The sequence below is a fragment of the Ranitomeya imitator genome, chromosome 1 (assembly GCF_032444005.1).
Source record: "Ranitomeya imitator isolate aRanImi1 chromosome 1, aRanImi1.pri, whole genome shotgun sequence".
NCBI classification, from domain to species: Eukaryota; Metazoa; Chordata; class Amphibia; order Anura; family Dendrobatidae; genus Ranitomeya; species Ranitomeya imitator.
This window is the reverse complement of record NC_091282.1, coordinates 827,382,626-827,396,203: the sequence shown is the minus strand read 5'-3', so window position 1 is coordinate 827,396,203 and position 13,578 is coordinate 827,382,626. Positions and strand designations below refer to the sequence as shown.

The following is a 13,578-nucleotide window of genomic DNA, read 5'->3' as shown; positions in this document are numbered from 1 at the left end:
GGACTATTTCATCACAGACTATTCTTGCTGCGTGACTATTGATGTGAATGTGTCAGACCTCTCCTCTTTTGTACTACCATCATCATCATAGCAGCTAAACAGCAAAGGTCCCTGACGATTATTATTAGAGCAACAGATCTTTGGGTTCCTACAAGAGGGATCATATCAAAGTATTACTATGGATGCAACATTATTATTGTCAGTAAATTATTAAATATACTGTAGTAATGATATTATAATAATATATTGTAATTAGACATACTCTTAGAGCTGTACAGTCATGGACAAAATTTTTCATACTGACATACGTTTTGGTCTTCACAAAGTTTTCAGCTTCAGTTTTTATAGGGATAATTTGCATTATGTCTAGATTGTCATGAAGAATGATCAGTTGAATTGCAAAAGAACTGCAAAGTCATTCCTTACCATAGAAATTTACTTAAAACACCACCGACATATAATCACCTGCTTACATTATATCAGTGATCTTCTTGTTAGCTCAGGAGAAAGTATTAATGAGGACAAGGCAGCTGATACCACTCTGTCATGCTGATTAAAATATAAGAGCAGACTGGTTGCTTTATAATAGGGCTTGTACTTGAAATTATTCTTCTTTGTTGCCTCAAAGGAAATGTGCATTGATTTGCATCTAAAGAACTTTACAGGTAAAGACATTGTAGCTTGTAAAATTGCCCCTAAATCAACCATTTATCAGATCATCAAGATCTTCCAAGAGAGAGGTTCAAAACTGTAGAACACACAAGAAAGTCTAGCAAGTGCCAAGACTAATGAGGATTCAGCTATGGGATTGCTTCAACACCAGTGCAGAGCCTGCTCAGGAATGGCAGCAGGCAGGTGTCAGTACATATGCACACACAGTGAGGTGAAGGCTTTAGGAAACTGGCCTGGTAACAAAAACGGCAGCAGAGAAGCCACTTCACTCCACGAAAAACATCAAGGATGGACTGACATTATACAGAAAGTCAGGGAGTGGACTCCAGAGGGATCAGACTGCAGAGGAATAGGGTAGTTATCTTCTGTGATAAAGCCAAGTCATACTGTTTGGGACATCTGAAAAAAAAATTGTCCTGAGAAGAAAAGTTGACCTCTACCATGAGTCCTGTGTCATGGCAATGGTAAAGTAACCTAAGACCATTCATGCATGGGGTTTCTTTTCATCCAAGACAATTGGCTCACCAACAATTTTGCCTAAAGGTACCGTTACACTAAACGACTTACCAACGATCACGACCAGCGATACGACCTGGCCGTGATCGTTGGTAAGTCGTTGTGTGGTCGCTGGGGAGCAAAACATCTGCAAAATTAATGAACATGCTGCGTTTTTTTACAGCAATGCGTTTTTTTTTTCGCAGAAAAAAACGCAACATATGCACAAAAATTGCAGAATGCATAATAAATGATAGGATGCATATGTATGCATTTTTTATGCATTTTTATCACGTTTCTATAGCAAAAAAATGCCAAAAGTCCGGAACGTGTGCACACAGCCTAAGGCTAGGTTCCCATTACGTTAGGGCAATCCGTTAAGCGCATAGCGCTAACGCAATGCTTCTATAGGGTCGGCGTTCTCTCTCCCTGCTAGCGCAGATTCCCGATCTGCGCTAGCGAGGAACGGGCCTCGGACGCACCTCGGATGCTGCAAGCAGCGTCCGAGGTCCGTCACAAAAGAATGGCACATCGCTAGCGCGTGCCGAAAATGGAATGCGCTAGCGATGCGCTTCAGCAAAAAATAACATTGCTGTCAATGGGTGCGCTAACGGACCCGTTGCATGGCGTTAATTGCGACATTTTCGCCGTGCAACGCAGTCCGTTAGCGTGCACACATTAACGCAATGGAACCTAGCCTAGCTGTTAGTCTGATCTATAAGAAATACTTCTTTAAAGTATTTGCAAAGAAATTGGCAAAAACCTCTGAGACAGGTGTAGTTTGGGAACCTACAGATTACTACTAGATATCACAAATGTCTCCCTGTTATTTTGTTTCCGGTTTCAGCAGAAATTTCAGAACCCTCTGTATGTTGCTGCATTAAATACAACGCGGGCCATTTATATGGATACACCTACATAAAATGGGAATAGTTGGTGATATCAACTTCCTGTCTTTGGCACATTAGTATATGGGAGGGGGAAAACTTTTCAAGATGGGTGGTGACCATGGCGGCCATTTTGAATTTGGCCATTCTGGATCCAACTTTATTTTTTCCAATGGGAAGAGGGTCATGTGACGCATCAAAGTTATTGAAAATTTCACAAGAAAAACAATGCTGTGCTTGGTTTTAACATAACTTTATTCTTTCATGAGTTATTTAAATGTTTATGACCACTTATAAAATGTGTTCAAAGTGCTGCCCATTGTGTTGGATTGTCAATGCAACCCTCTTCTCCCACTCTTGACACACTGATAGCAACACCGCAGAAGAAATGCTAGCACAGGCTTCCATTATCCATTGTTTCAGATGCTGCACATCTCGTATCTTCACAGCATAGACAATTGCCTTCAGATGACCCCAAAGATAAAAGTCTAAGGGGGTCAGATTGAGAGATCTTGGTGACCATTCAACTAGCCCACGATGACCAATCCACTTTCCAGGAAACTGTTCATGTAGGAATGCTAGGACCTGACACCCATAATTGATGCTATGGTGTGGTATATGGGGTAAAAAGATAGTGGGGTCATTCTTCATCAGTGGAAACCTCAATGCCACTGGATATCTGAAATTGCTGCATGATGATGTGTTGCCCACTTTATGCACTGAAGATGGCACGTTTCCTGAGTTTTTCCAGCAAGATGGTGCCCCACCACATTATGAGTGTCAGGTCCAAGCATTCCTACAAGGAATCTGACCCCCTTAGACTAGCATTTCTTCTGTGGTGTTGCTATCAGTGTGTCAAGAGTGGGAGAAGAGGGTTGTATTGACAATCCAACACAATGGGCAGCACTTTGAACACATTTTATAAGTGGTCATAAACTTGTAAATAACTCATGAAAGAATAAAGTTACATTAAAACCAAGCACACCATTGTTTTTCTTGTGAAATTCTCAATAAGTTTGATGTGTCACATGACCCTCTTCCCATTGGAAAAAATAAAGTTGGATCCAAAATGGCCAACTTCAAAATGGCCGCCATGGTCACCGCCCATCTTGAAACATTTTCCCCTCCCATATACAAATGTGCCACAAACATGAAGTTGATATCACCAACTATTCCTATTTTATTTAGGTGTATCCATATAAATGGCCCTCCCTGTAGATCATCAGCTGCCTGCAGTCCTGTTTCACATCCCCATTGAGAGAAATCGTGTGAATACAACTGTTCTATAGGTGGGTGATGTTCTCATACTTGTTTATGACCAGTGTTTGTTTGTTTTTTCCCAGTTTCCAATGGGTCCTGGTCCTGATGGCCCAATGGGAGGAATGGGCGCAATGGAACCCCATCATATGAATGGATCATTAGGTAGGTTCATTTCTGAAATATATTTAAATTAATTAAACTTTGTGTTTAACGATCAAAAAAAAATTAAATTTGGCCAGTAAGGAATATATGTCGGCATTTACCTGTTTATCATAGAATAGTATGTAACAATCAAAACCATGTAGGTTTTCTCCATAAATCAGGAAAAATATACCGTCTGCCGCTCATGGCAAACACTCAATTACAGATATACAGTATATATATATATATATATATATATATATATATATATTTTTTTTTTTTTTTTTTTTTTTGCAATAGATACTTTACAGTCTTCTTAAAACAGTCATAAGGAGAGAAAAAAACACATTGCAAACAGGAAAGAGTTATAGTAATGGTGTTCTTTCAAACCCCTAGAGAAAATGAAATGTCATGAAATCCTATATAGTACCTTTTTGGGCTACATGCAGGTTTGAAGTCGCATACTGTATTGTTATAGTGACACCTAGTGGACTTGAGTCTAAATGCATTTGATCTGCAAGAATGCAAAAACCTACATTTACATAAATCAATTTCATCATTTTTTTCATATGCAAGTAGCAAGGCATTATAAAAATATAATTTCTCGTGGAAAGCTTTGTTATGTTAAGGCTCGCTTCTTCTTTTTTCTTTTTGTTTTTTACTTGTTTTCGAACATTGCAACGATATAGCATTTTATGGCATTTTTTCATTCTTGACTCCAATGGTGGAAAAAAAAGAAGCAAAACTATTCAAAAAATATATGTGCCAGATGAAAAAAACTTCAATTAAACCATGAAGCAACAGTAAAGTGTGTATTTCTGGTAACAACAAAAAAAAATCAACTGTATTTGAATGTTGATAAAATGTATAAAGGAGACAGAGTATTTGTAAGAATATGCATCCTATTGAATTAGGGAACTACTTTGAGAAAACATATTGGATACATCATAGTAATATAGCTTCATGATGTGTTTGTGTGTTTTTAGTTTGTTTCGCTACAATGTGAGTTTAATGTATATCCGTCAGTACCCGGAAACTGTCAGCAAGTAGATAAAGTGCCTTGGATCTGCGGATTGCTTTATCGTACTCATGGTGTTGGTGCCTAAATACTGCCTGCAGTTCAGTACACAGTACAAATATCACAGATTTATCACCAGTATATGTTTCTTTATGTGCTAATGTTAGTGATACGGAACTTGTTGATGGTTTCCGAGATAACCTTCATTACCGCTACTCTTCCAAGGCGACATCATATACTGTCCCACCTCGTTACATCACCCCCATATTTAGGCAACTTATCAGGAGGCAAGAAAATATATGTTATTTAATAAAAAATACTGCGCTTGTTTTATAATATGAATTACAATGTGCATTTAATGTCGGTCAGCCTCTTAGGCTACTTTCACACTAGCATTTTTTTAAATCCGTCACAATGCGTCGTTTTGCAGAAAAAACGCATCCTGCAAAAGTGCTTGCAGGATGCGTTTTTTCCCCATAGACTTCTATTGACGACGCATTTGCGATGGATTGCCACACGTCGCATCCGTCTTGCGACGGATGCGTCGTGCTTTGGCGGACCGTCGGGAGAAAAAAACGCTACATGTAACGTTTTTTTCTCCTGACGGACCGCTTTTTCCGACCGCGCATGCGCGGCCGGAACTCCGCCTCCACCTCCCTGCACCTTACTATGGGGCAGCGGATGCGCCGGAAAAATGCATCCGCTGCCTCCATTGTGCAGTACGTTAAACGCTAGCGTCGGAATCTCTCCCCGACGCATTGCGACGGGGAGATTCCGACGCTAGTGTGAAAGAAGCCTTAGAATCTAAATAAAGGCTAACTTTTATTGGAATAATGCCTTACTTAGTCAAGTTATTGCACGAGAAATACAGCAGTCTGTCTCTGCCCTAATTCTAAGTCTGTTCTTTTTAATTCATTGTGTTGCCCATCATCTTTTTTTCTCATTACAGGCTCTGGAGATATGGATGTGTTGCCAAAGGTATTACAGTACATTTGTATACAGGACCGTATGCATGACCGGAGCTATTGGGGTGGTTCACTTTTTTAAATAAAAGTGGTCTCTAAACGATAGAACTTGTGTAAAATAACAAAATCTGGTAGAACTCAAAGGTTTACCTCATTTTGTCAGAGCAGACAATCATTTAAGGCCATAGATGAACTCATGTGTGATCTACTTGATGGATGGGAGTTAGACACCAACAGGCTCTAGGATGTAAGGAAGAAAATATTGCCAACAGTTCTGCCAATTCTTGGAATTCTCACAAAAGTATTCCAAAATGATGGTCTAATAAGATATATTACATGTGTTACCTAAACATTCTTTTTGTGTATGTATTTTGTTTCCAGAATTCTCCAAATAACATGGCAGGGATGAATAATCCTCCAGGGACGCCTCGTGATGATGGAGAGATGGCCGGGAACTTCTTAAACCCCTTCCAAAGTGAAAGCGTAAGTGCTCCACAGTTCCAATAGACGCCACACAAGCTCACACCATAGGACGACGGGCTACAAGTCCTCCAGCATTGTTCTCAGGAGCTTCATGCCATTTTTTGGCAGATTAGAGGAGTGATGGGATGAAGCCAGCTTCTGTATCTCTCAGTGTCATAGACAAATCTGAGTTTCTCCAGACTAGATTGCCACCAGGTTTTATCTCCCCCATCTGAGAGGAGAATCACATGGGGGCAGAAGCCCTGATTCCATCAATGTGTCACTTTCTGGGCTGCTTGATGCAGTTATGATACAATCCCTGTTTTCTCTGCTGCAGTTCTCTGAATGCTGAGCTCTGCATAGCTCCACCCACACCACTGATTGGAAGCATCCTGTGCCTAGGCAGAAACTGAAAATCAGTGGCGGGGGCAGAGTTATACAGACCTCATGAATATGGAGGACTACCTAGCAGCAGGTTTACTAGTCCTCTAATAATAATGTCCCAGAAAGTGATACATCGCTGCTCCTACATGATCCAGCTCTCAGATTAGGTATCAGACACCTGGCAGCAGATTCCCTTTAAGCCCAATCTGATCAGTGCATAGTGGAGGGCCTTTCTATGACTCTAGAGATAATAATGAGGTTAGACTCCATATTTAGGCACCTTTCTATAAAAACTAAAATGTACCTGTTAGTTTTTGCTCCAGCGCTTCTCCGCCTACTGTAATGGGACTTCGCAACCACGGTCATCCATTTTAAAGCCTAATGGCAATAGTTTAATTCAATATATCCAGGTAGGAATATCTATGACATTTGATTTCAGTCACCACTGTATATCAGTAGATGTGGGAGAATTTGTAAGACCCCCATCCACATAATAAAAAGAAGAGCAGAGGATTTCTTCTTTCTGCGTTTTGTGTGTGAACAGTTCTAGACCCCTTCCATGTAAGTGACCATGTTTTCTTCTCCTCGCAGTATTCGCCCAGCATGACCATGAGTGTGTGATATCCTCATATACCCCAGTGCATTGAGCCTCTCGCGTGGAGAACTGTCCGTGTCCAAGCAGGGAGGATTACAAATTAGTACATTGTATATTTCGAAGCAGGAACGTTCCCACCCTCCAGGCTCCTCTACAGACACTATAGATCCTTACAGTCAGGTGGACTGCATCTCTGCAATGACTTGACCTATTGAGCAGTGGTGTGAAGGAAGGACATTTTAGCCACGACCTTGTGAAGTTCTTTCCTATTCTTCTGCCAAATCCCAACTAACAAAGACAAGAGATCGTTCCATGACATTGAAACACAACTGTCGAAACTGGGGTTCAACTGTCAGCAAAGTAATTGGATGAACCATCGACTCGTAGACCTAAAACCTGTCAAGAATTCTAGCTTGGCTTCAGAGGAGAAGTATTGGAAGACCTACCATGAATCGTCGGATTCTTTTGTGCCAGGAAAAAAAAAATCTTCTGACATTGAAGAGTTTAAACCTATATCTGTGCAAGTTTCTGATTTTATTTATTATTACATTTCTTTCTACTTACTGGATCATGTGGAGACCCAACCTCCTGTTATCTCTCCTCCTTGCGGTGTACATAATATAGCAGCCCACAAAGTCCCATCATGCGACATGAATACTGGCTCTGCGGTCACCTCCTGATGTCTGCCACACCACCTCTGCATCACCTGGACAAAATATTCCTTCATTTCTCTGTACACCATGGGTCTTTTGTTAAAAAATAAACAATATGCATAGAGGAATATGAAGAAAACAGATGCATAGGTGTTAGAGTAAATTGTTGTAACCCAATGTAAGCAAGCGTATTATGGGTTCTAGTATAACCGAAAATGAAGCATTTCTTTATACGCAGTAGAGACCAAAATGGGCCCCTGCACCCAACCATTTCCTAATGGCATGTGGCGGTGTATTTTTCTATGCCTTTATCTGCACACTACTGGAACAATTGACTCCAGTTGTCATGGAAAAGAAACGGATGGGTTTCTTACAAATAAACTTTAAGGAAAGGAGACCGCAAACATAAAATAGCTAAAATAACAAATACAGCAGATACTCAGCTCTCCCCCGGTGCAGCGACCGGTGTCTCAGTAGTTTGGCAGGAGCAGCGACGACATGTTGACAGCACTAGCGCTGTAAGGCTACGTTCACATTTGCGCCTTTGGGCGCAGCGTCGTTGACGCATACCAACGCATGCATCATGCGCCCCTATCTTTAATATGGGGGCGCATGGACATGCGCCGTTATGCGTTGTACTGCGTTTTACGACGCATGCGTCATATAGGCACACGGACAGGGCGCAGAGGACGCTACTTGTAGCGTTTTTCCTGCGCCGAAATTCCTGCTCTGTGCTTTCTTATGACAATGCATGCGTCGCAAAACGCAGCATTGTGCACTTGCGTTGTTGGTTGTGTCGCGTCGTGTCGCCGACGCTGCGCCCAACAACGCAAATGTGAACATAGGTTAACTAGTTACTGAGCTCATTCACTGTGCCATGGTAGACGGCACAAGCTACTGAGTTAAGTGATAGGCTGCAGCGGTGATGGACGCTGTTGATGTAACGTCACCACTGCAGATTAAAGCAGCAGCGGACAGCTAGACCTAGGGAGATGTGAGCACCTCTGTGTTTGTTATTTAAGTACAGTATTTGGTGTCCACTTTTTTGACAACTCCCTCAATTAATTTGTAAGAAGCCCATCTGTTTTCCATATATTGATCAGGCATAACATGAAACCATGTACCAAAAAGCAGCGTATTCCAGCTGCAAATCTTGGCTCGGCATGTGGCTCAAACTAACCGTGTAACATGGATCTAGGATTCTGTTGTTATTTGGTTAATAGTCTGGCAATGAAGCCTGGACATCTGGCTGTAATACAGATGCTAAAGGCGCCTGGTTTCTGACGCTTTCGATCACAGCAAGCATTGATGTCTTTAGAACGTTGCCCTGCAGTAGCTCCACTGAAAGATCAGACCAGATGAGCTGGCCTGAGCCACAATGATCTGTGAGTGGCTTTTCCACCATCAGAACTAAAGGATCGGGTAAATGAGTTCCAACTGCTGACACAATCCATTGGGGGAGAGTCGGGAGACCTCCTTACTCATTTGATGGCCAGCCAATCCAGGTAAAGTCGTCGGGTTTGGACAACTTTTATCTAATGTGTATGGGGCCTTTGCATTTGCCAATTGAAATGCTTCCAACACATCAATACCAAGAGTGAACTGTTCACTTCCTGTCTAGGACAACCTACCAATCTCATAAAATAATAATTACTGACTTGACCCGTCATTGGTCTTCGAGGCTGATTGTTGCAAGTCTGCATAACAGCTATATATAGATGAATCAATACTACTTGCAAAGTTGCTTCATTTTTTTTCCGTGCACTGGAGCAATAAAAAGATTGGATGCAAAGGTTGTAGAAGGTATATATGGACTTTAAAGGGAACCTGTCATGTCCCAAACACTATTACTGTAACTTGCAAATATAGGGTTGATCTGCAGGCTAATAGTGTTACAATGCTAATTAACTATATTCCTCCCCAGAGCCGCTGGCTTTCAGTCATAGAGGCCTGCCCGAAGCAGCTACAGTCCCCGCTCATTACGCTATAAGCATGCCCCCCATTTTGATAGACAACTCGCTAGGTGTGCTTACATCTGCTGATCACAATGCTTTGAGCAATGAATGTAGCTGCTACTTTGACGACTGTATGACTGAAAGCCGGCGGCTCCTGGAGGGAATATAGTTCATACTCTCCCGGTAGCTACGCTTTTAGTAAAGAGGCATTTTTGACGTTATTAACCTGCAGATTAACCCTATATCTGCAGGTTCATAGCATTTAGAGACAGGACAGATTTTCTTCAAATTCATTTTGCATAGGACAAAGGAGGCTGTTGAAACAATATACACAGACAAACCTGTGACTACTGCAATAAATAATGACATAATAATGACATCCTGATATCTCAGCATGATCCTGCATTTCAATGTAATTAGGGGGAAAAAACTATGGAAACACACTAATGGATGTTATCACAATTGTTACCAAATTGGATGATTTTGAACCGAGTTATCTCAATGATAGTAGTTTTTATATGCATAAATGTACTAGATCATGTTCAAGAGCTAAGAAAAGGATGACATGCTATTCTTCTTTCTGTTATATCTGAAGCAATATTCTTTAGGCCAGTACGCAATTGTAGAAATTCTATCTCATGAGCGAGAATTGTGTATACTAAAGATATTGGGAATCGGGTCAATATGGGGAAAAATGGCAGATTGGATATAAAACAGGAAGTGAATTCTCCGATTTTTCACTGGTAAATGTAATTGAACATTTTTTTCATTGTAAATGTCCACATGGTTTAAAGTCAGGTTAGATTAATCTGTTGCAGTGAATCACTGGAGGAATATTATGTGAGGTCCGTGTAATAGCCATTCATGTGTCTTCCAAGCAGTAAAGTCTGTCTGTGTTGGTCCAATAACATCGTAAATAAGTGTCATACATTTATTGCTGTTGTTTGAAAGCCATTGTTATGTAGGCATCTCAACTATTCTGTGACGTTTGGATCAGTAAAATGAAGAAGAACCTCAGCACAAGTAGATATATCTTTTAGAGTCCTGTCCTAATCTGGTCATCAAAAGTGGGCTCTCATGAAAATGAACAGATATGTGAGAGACTATGGTCATTTTTATCTGATTCTTTATATTTTCTACAAAGCCAACTGTGAGCAAGAAGCTGCAGTTCTTACTGGGGAAATACCTTGGTAAAGGTCATGGGCGAATCATAGGAAGGGCAAAAGTTGCCCAAGGGCCTCGACTATCTAGGGGTATGATGGGTCCTCCACCATTCCCTCTTAAAAAAAACCATTCAAATAACTGAATGTTCACTCTTTGTCACTGTTGAAACATGGTGCCACCATAGTCTACACACTACAGCATTATGATTATATAAATACTTGTTATTGGGATATATTTATATACATTTTTTTTCCTTTTTCAAAAAATTGAAAGATCCCCCTGTCTACAAAAAAAGAGGGGCACTACCCCATATTTTGCTCAAAGGCCTTTAGCGACATTGATTTGGTTTAGCAATGGTCAATTCTTGCATACAAAAGTTTGGACACATACATTGTCTCCAGCGTACAGACACAGTGCTTGGAGGACCTGATCCACATGATGCCTTTGCTGACTAGCCTGAGCCCTACAAGCTAACATCTCAATATATGCATGAGTACATGTGCACTACATATCTTCCATACAGTTTCATACAGGAACTCCTCCATTATGACTCTTGAGGGGGACTTTTTGGTCTGTAATACTACTGTGAAATGTTAAATCAGGCTTATGAGCCCCCTTCAAGGCTACAGAGCAGACAAAAGCAACATACAAGCCGAGGATATGAAGTAACTCTAAATATACTTCACATGGGAGCTTTTTACATTCTCCAACTTTTGGAGCCTGCAGGGGTTAGGAATGAAGTAAGGAGAAATATGAACTGTCTCTTAAAGAACAGAGAATACACTTTAACTTTCTTATGAAGGATTTGGGTTTTTTGTTTTGTTTGTTTTTTGTATTTTTTTTTTTTTTAAATTTAAACATAAAGGACCTCATTGCAAAAGATGTCTGTGCTCTTTTTGTTGTTCACTTGGATTTTTTTTCTATTGTATCCCAAAGTAACTTTGTACAGAATTATGCTATTGACCCACACCCTTTTTGTTCTTAATTTTTATACTTTTATTTTACCTCCTGCAATGTCTGCGTTATTCTAGTGTGATGTAAAATACTGTAACATTAGGACAGGATTTAAAAGACAAAAAAATAAAATTGTACTGCTATTTGTTCTTTATATATGACAGTATTTGGGATATAAAGCATTCTCTCAAAGAGCCTGCTTTGTATTTTGCTCGTAGGGTTAGAATTCAGTCCTAGATTTTAGTTGTCCAATGTAGGCTCTACAAATATATATATATATATATATATAAATATATATATATATATATATATATATATATGATGTACATCATGTCATTTGTATGTTCTTTATATTGTAAAAATTCTTTAGACTGAAAGTTGCTTAACAAAAAAAGAAAAAAAAACAAAACTGCATCAATAAATGTAATTTGAATTTTTTCATATATTTTAGTCAAGTCTCTTTGTTTGAGATATGTAATACTAATTGATAAAATGAAGACAAACACCACCTCCTCAGGCTACACTTTTGTTGCCACTTCAGCAAAAATGGCTGCAATGGAGCCATACTTCACTCGGAAATGCTGCAGTGTTTCATTGAAAACAGTTTTAAAATCTGAACGATGGGAAGACGCCTCCTTTGTTCCAATGTGCACAAAGGAAAACCTGTCCATCAAGCTGAGCCAGCCATGGAGAGTATGGAAATGTCACGGGGTTTCCAAAACAGAGAAGAGCCAGAAGACCGCAGCTTCAGATTGCTCCTACTCAGGCGCTGAGAAGAAGTACTTCTCCTTCTTTTTAATGGTGTTTATTCCTTTTAGCAGAACAGGGGTTAATCAGCCATGTTGGAAAACCCTGAGCTCTCAGCTGAGCTCAGCCACTCCCATTCCCTTTACAATCTGGCTCCTGATTCAAATCCATGTCAGAGCTAGCATTTGCTGCATGCCTTAGGAGGTGAGGAGTTCATATGAGGAGGAGTTCTGGAGGAGTAATCTGTGACTGTTGCGTGGTTTGTAAGTGTGATAATTCCCTTTCCTTCTCTCCTTTGGTTTATTTCCCTTCCTCAATTCCCAGGTACATTCCTCTGTTTTATGTAAGTACAAATATTTTGTATGCCAGGTGTTTTCTGTTTACCCTCATTTGTGTTCCCCTGTTTGTCAGGTTGGTGTACTGTGGTGCACAGTAGCGCCCCTCTTCCCTGGATGGGGGAAGAGGACAGACGGAGGGCTAATTCAGGAGATAAGGCAAGGGTGGCTGCCCCAGCATCTTCACCTTCAGAAGTATCCTGGGGAATAGGGTGAGCTAGGGCTCCCCCTAGTGTCAGTGACAGGGAAGGAGCCCCTGATCCCGGGTCACTTGTCAGGTGTGTTGTGACAGGAAATTTGCCAATGCCTGCTCATCTTTTAAACTGAATGTTTTCTGAAATAGTTTAGCCAATCCATTCCCTTACACAATTTTAAGGATATTAGCTTCTTAAAATGGTATAGCATATAGTTATGATATGACAATATGACTGGTGGGGGCTGTCTCCTGGGACCCCTGTACAGACAGCCTTTAAAGGGGTTGTTCTGGACTTTTACATTGTCATATCCGGTGACACTGATGTGATCAGTTGTGGAGCTGCACTGCACAGCACTACTCCGTAAACTGTATATCAGCGGTGACCAGGTATGGCACTGGGTGAATGTGTAGTACCAGGCCCAGCCACTATACTGTGTAGTGCTCAATGACAAATATTTTCTTTACAAAAAATGTATATTTTATAATACATTACTGCATATTTATTGCCTTGCGCAAGCGTGTACTGCGGAGGACATAGAATGAACTTCAATCCAATATTGCGGCCAGCATGCAGCCAGCGGGTAAGGAAGGGGTGAATCAAACACCCGAAAACTCCGCCCATATGACCGAAAACCGGTCCCGCCAAATTCAGGTGACAGGTTCCCTTTAAAGGCATAGAGATTTAGCCCAATCAA

The 13,578-nt window shown here is 40.7% G+C and overlaps 1 protein-coding gene across 1 annotated transcript in view; it reads left to right on the top strand.

The window, feature by feature from the left end:
• The window catches only part of SSBP4 (single stranded DNA binding protein 4), a 586,978-nt gene extending 575,469 nt beyond the window's left edge, over window positions 1-11,509 (top strand). The window contains exons 15-18 of the mRNA XM_069740596.1: window positions 3,398-3,476; window positions 5,423-5,451; window positions 5,820-5,921; window positions 6,876-11,509. Of these exons, the coding sequence (XP_069596697.1) occupies window positions 3,398-3,476; window positions 5,423-5,451; window positions 5,820-5,921; window positions 6,876-6,905 (240 nt within the window). The 3' untranslated portion in view covers window positions 6,906-11,509. The remainder of the gene's footprint in view (window positions 1-3,397; window positions 3,477-5,422; window positions 5,452-5,819; window positions 5,922-6,875) is intronic.
• The last annotated feature ends 2,069 nt before the right edge of the window (window positions 11,510-13,578 follow it).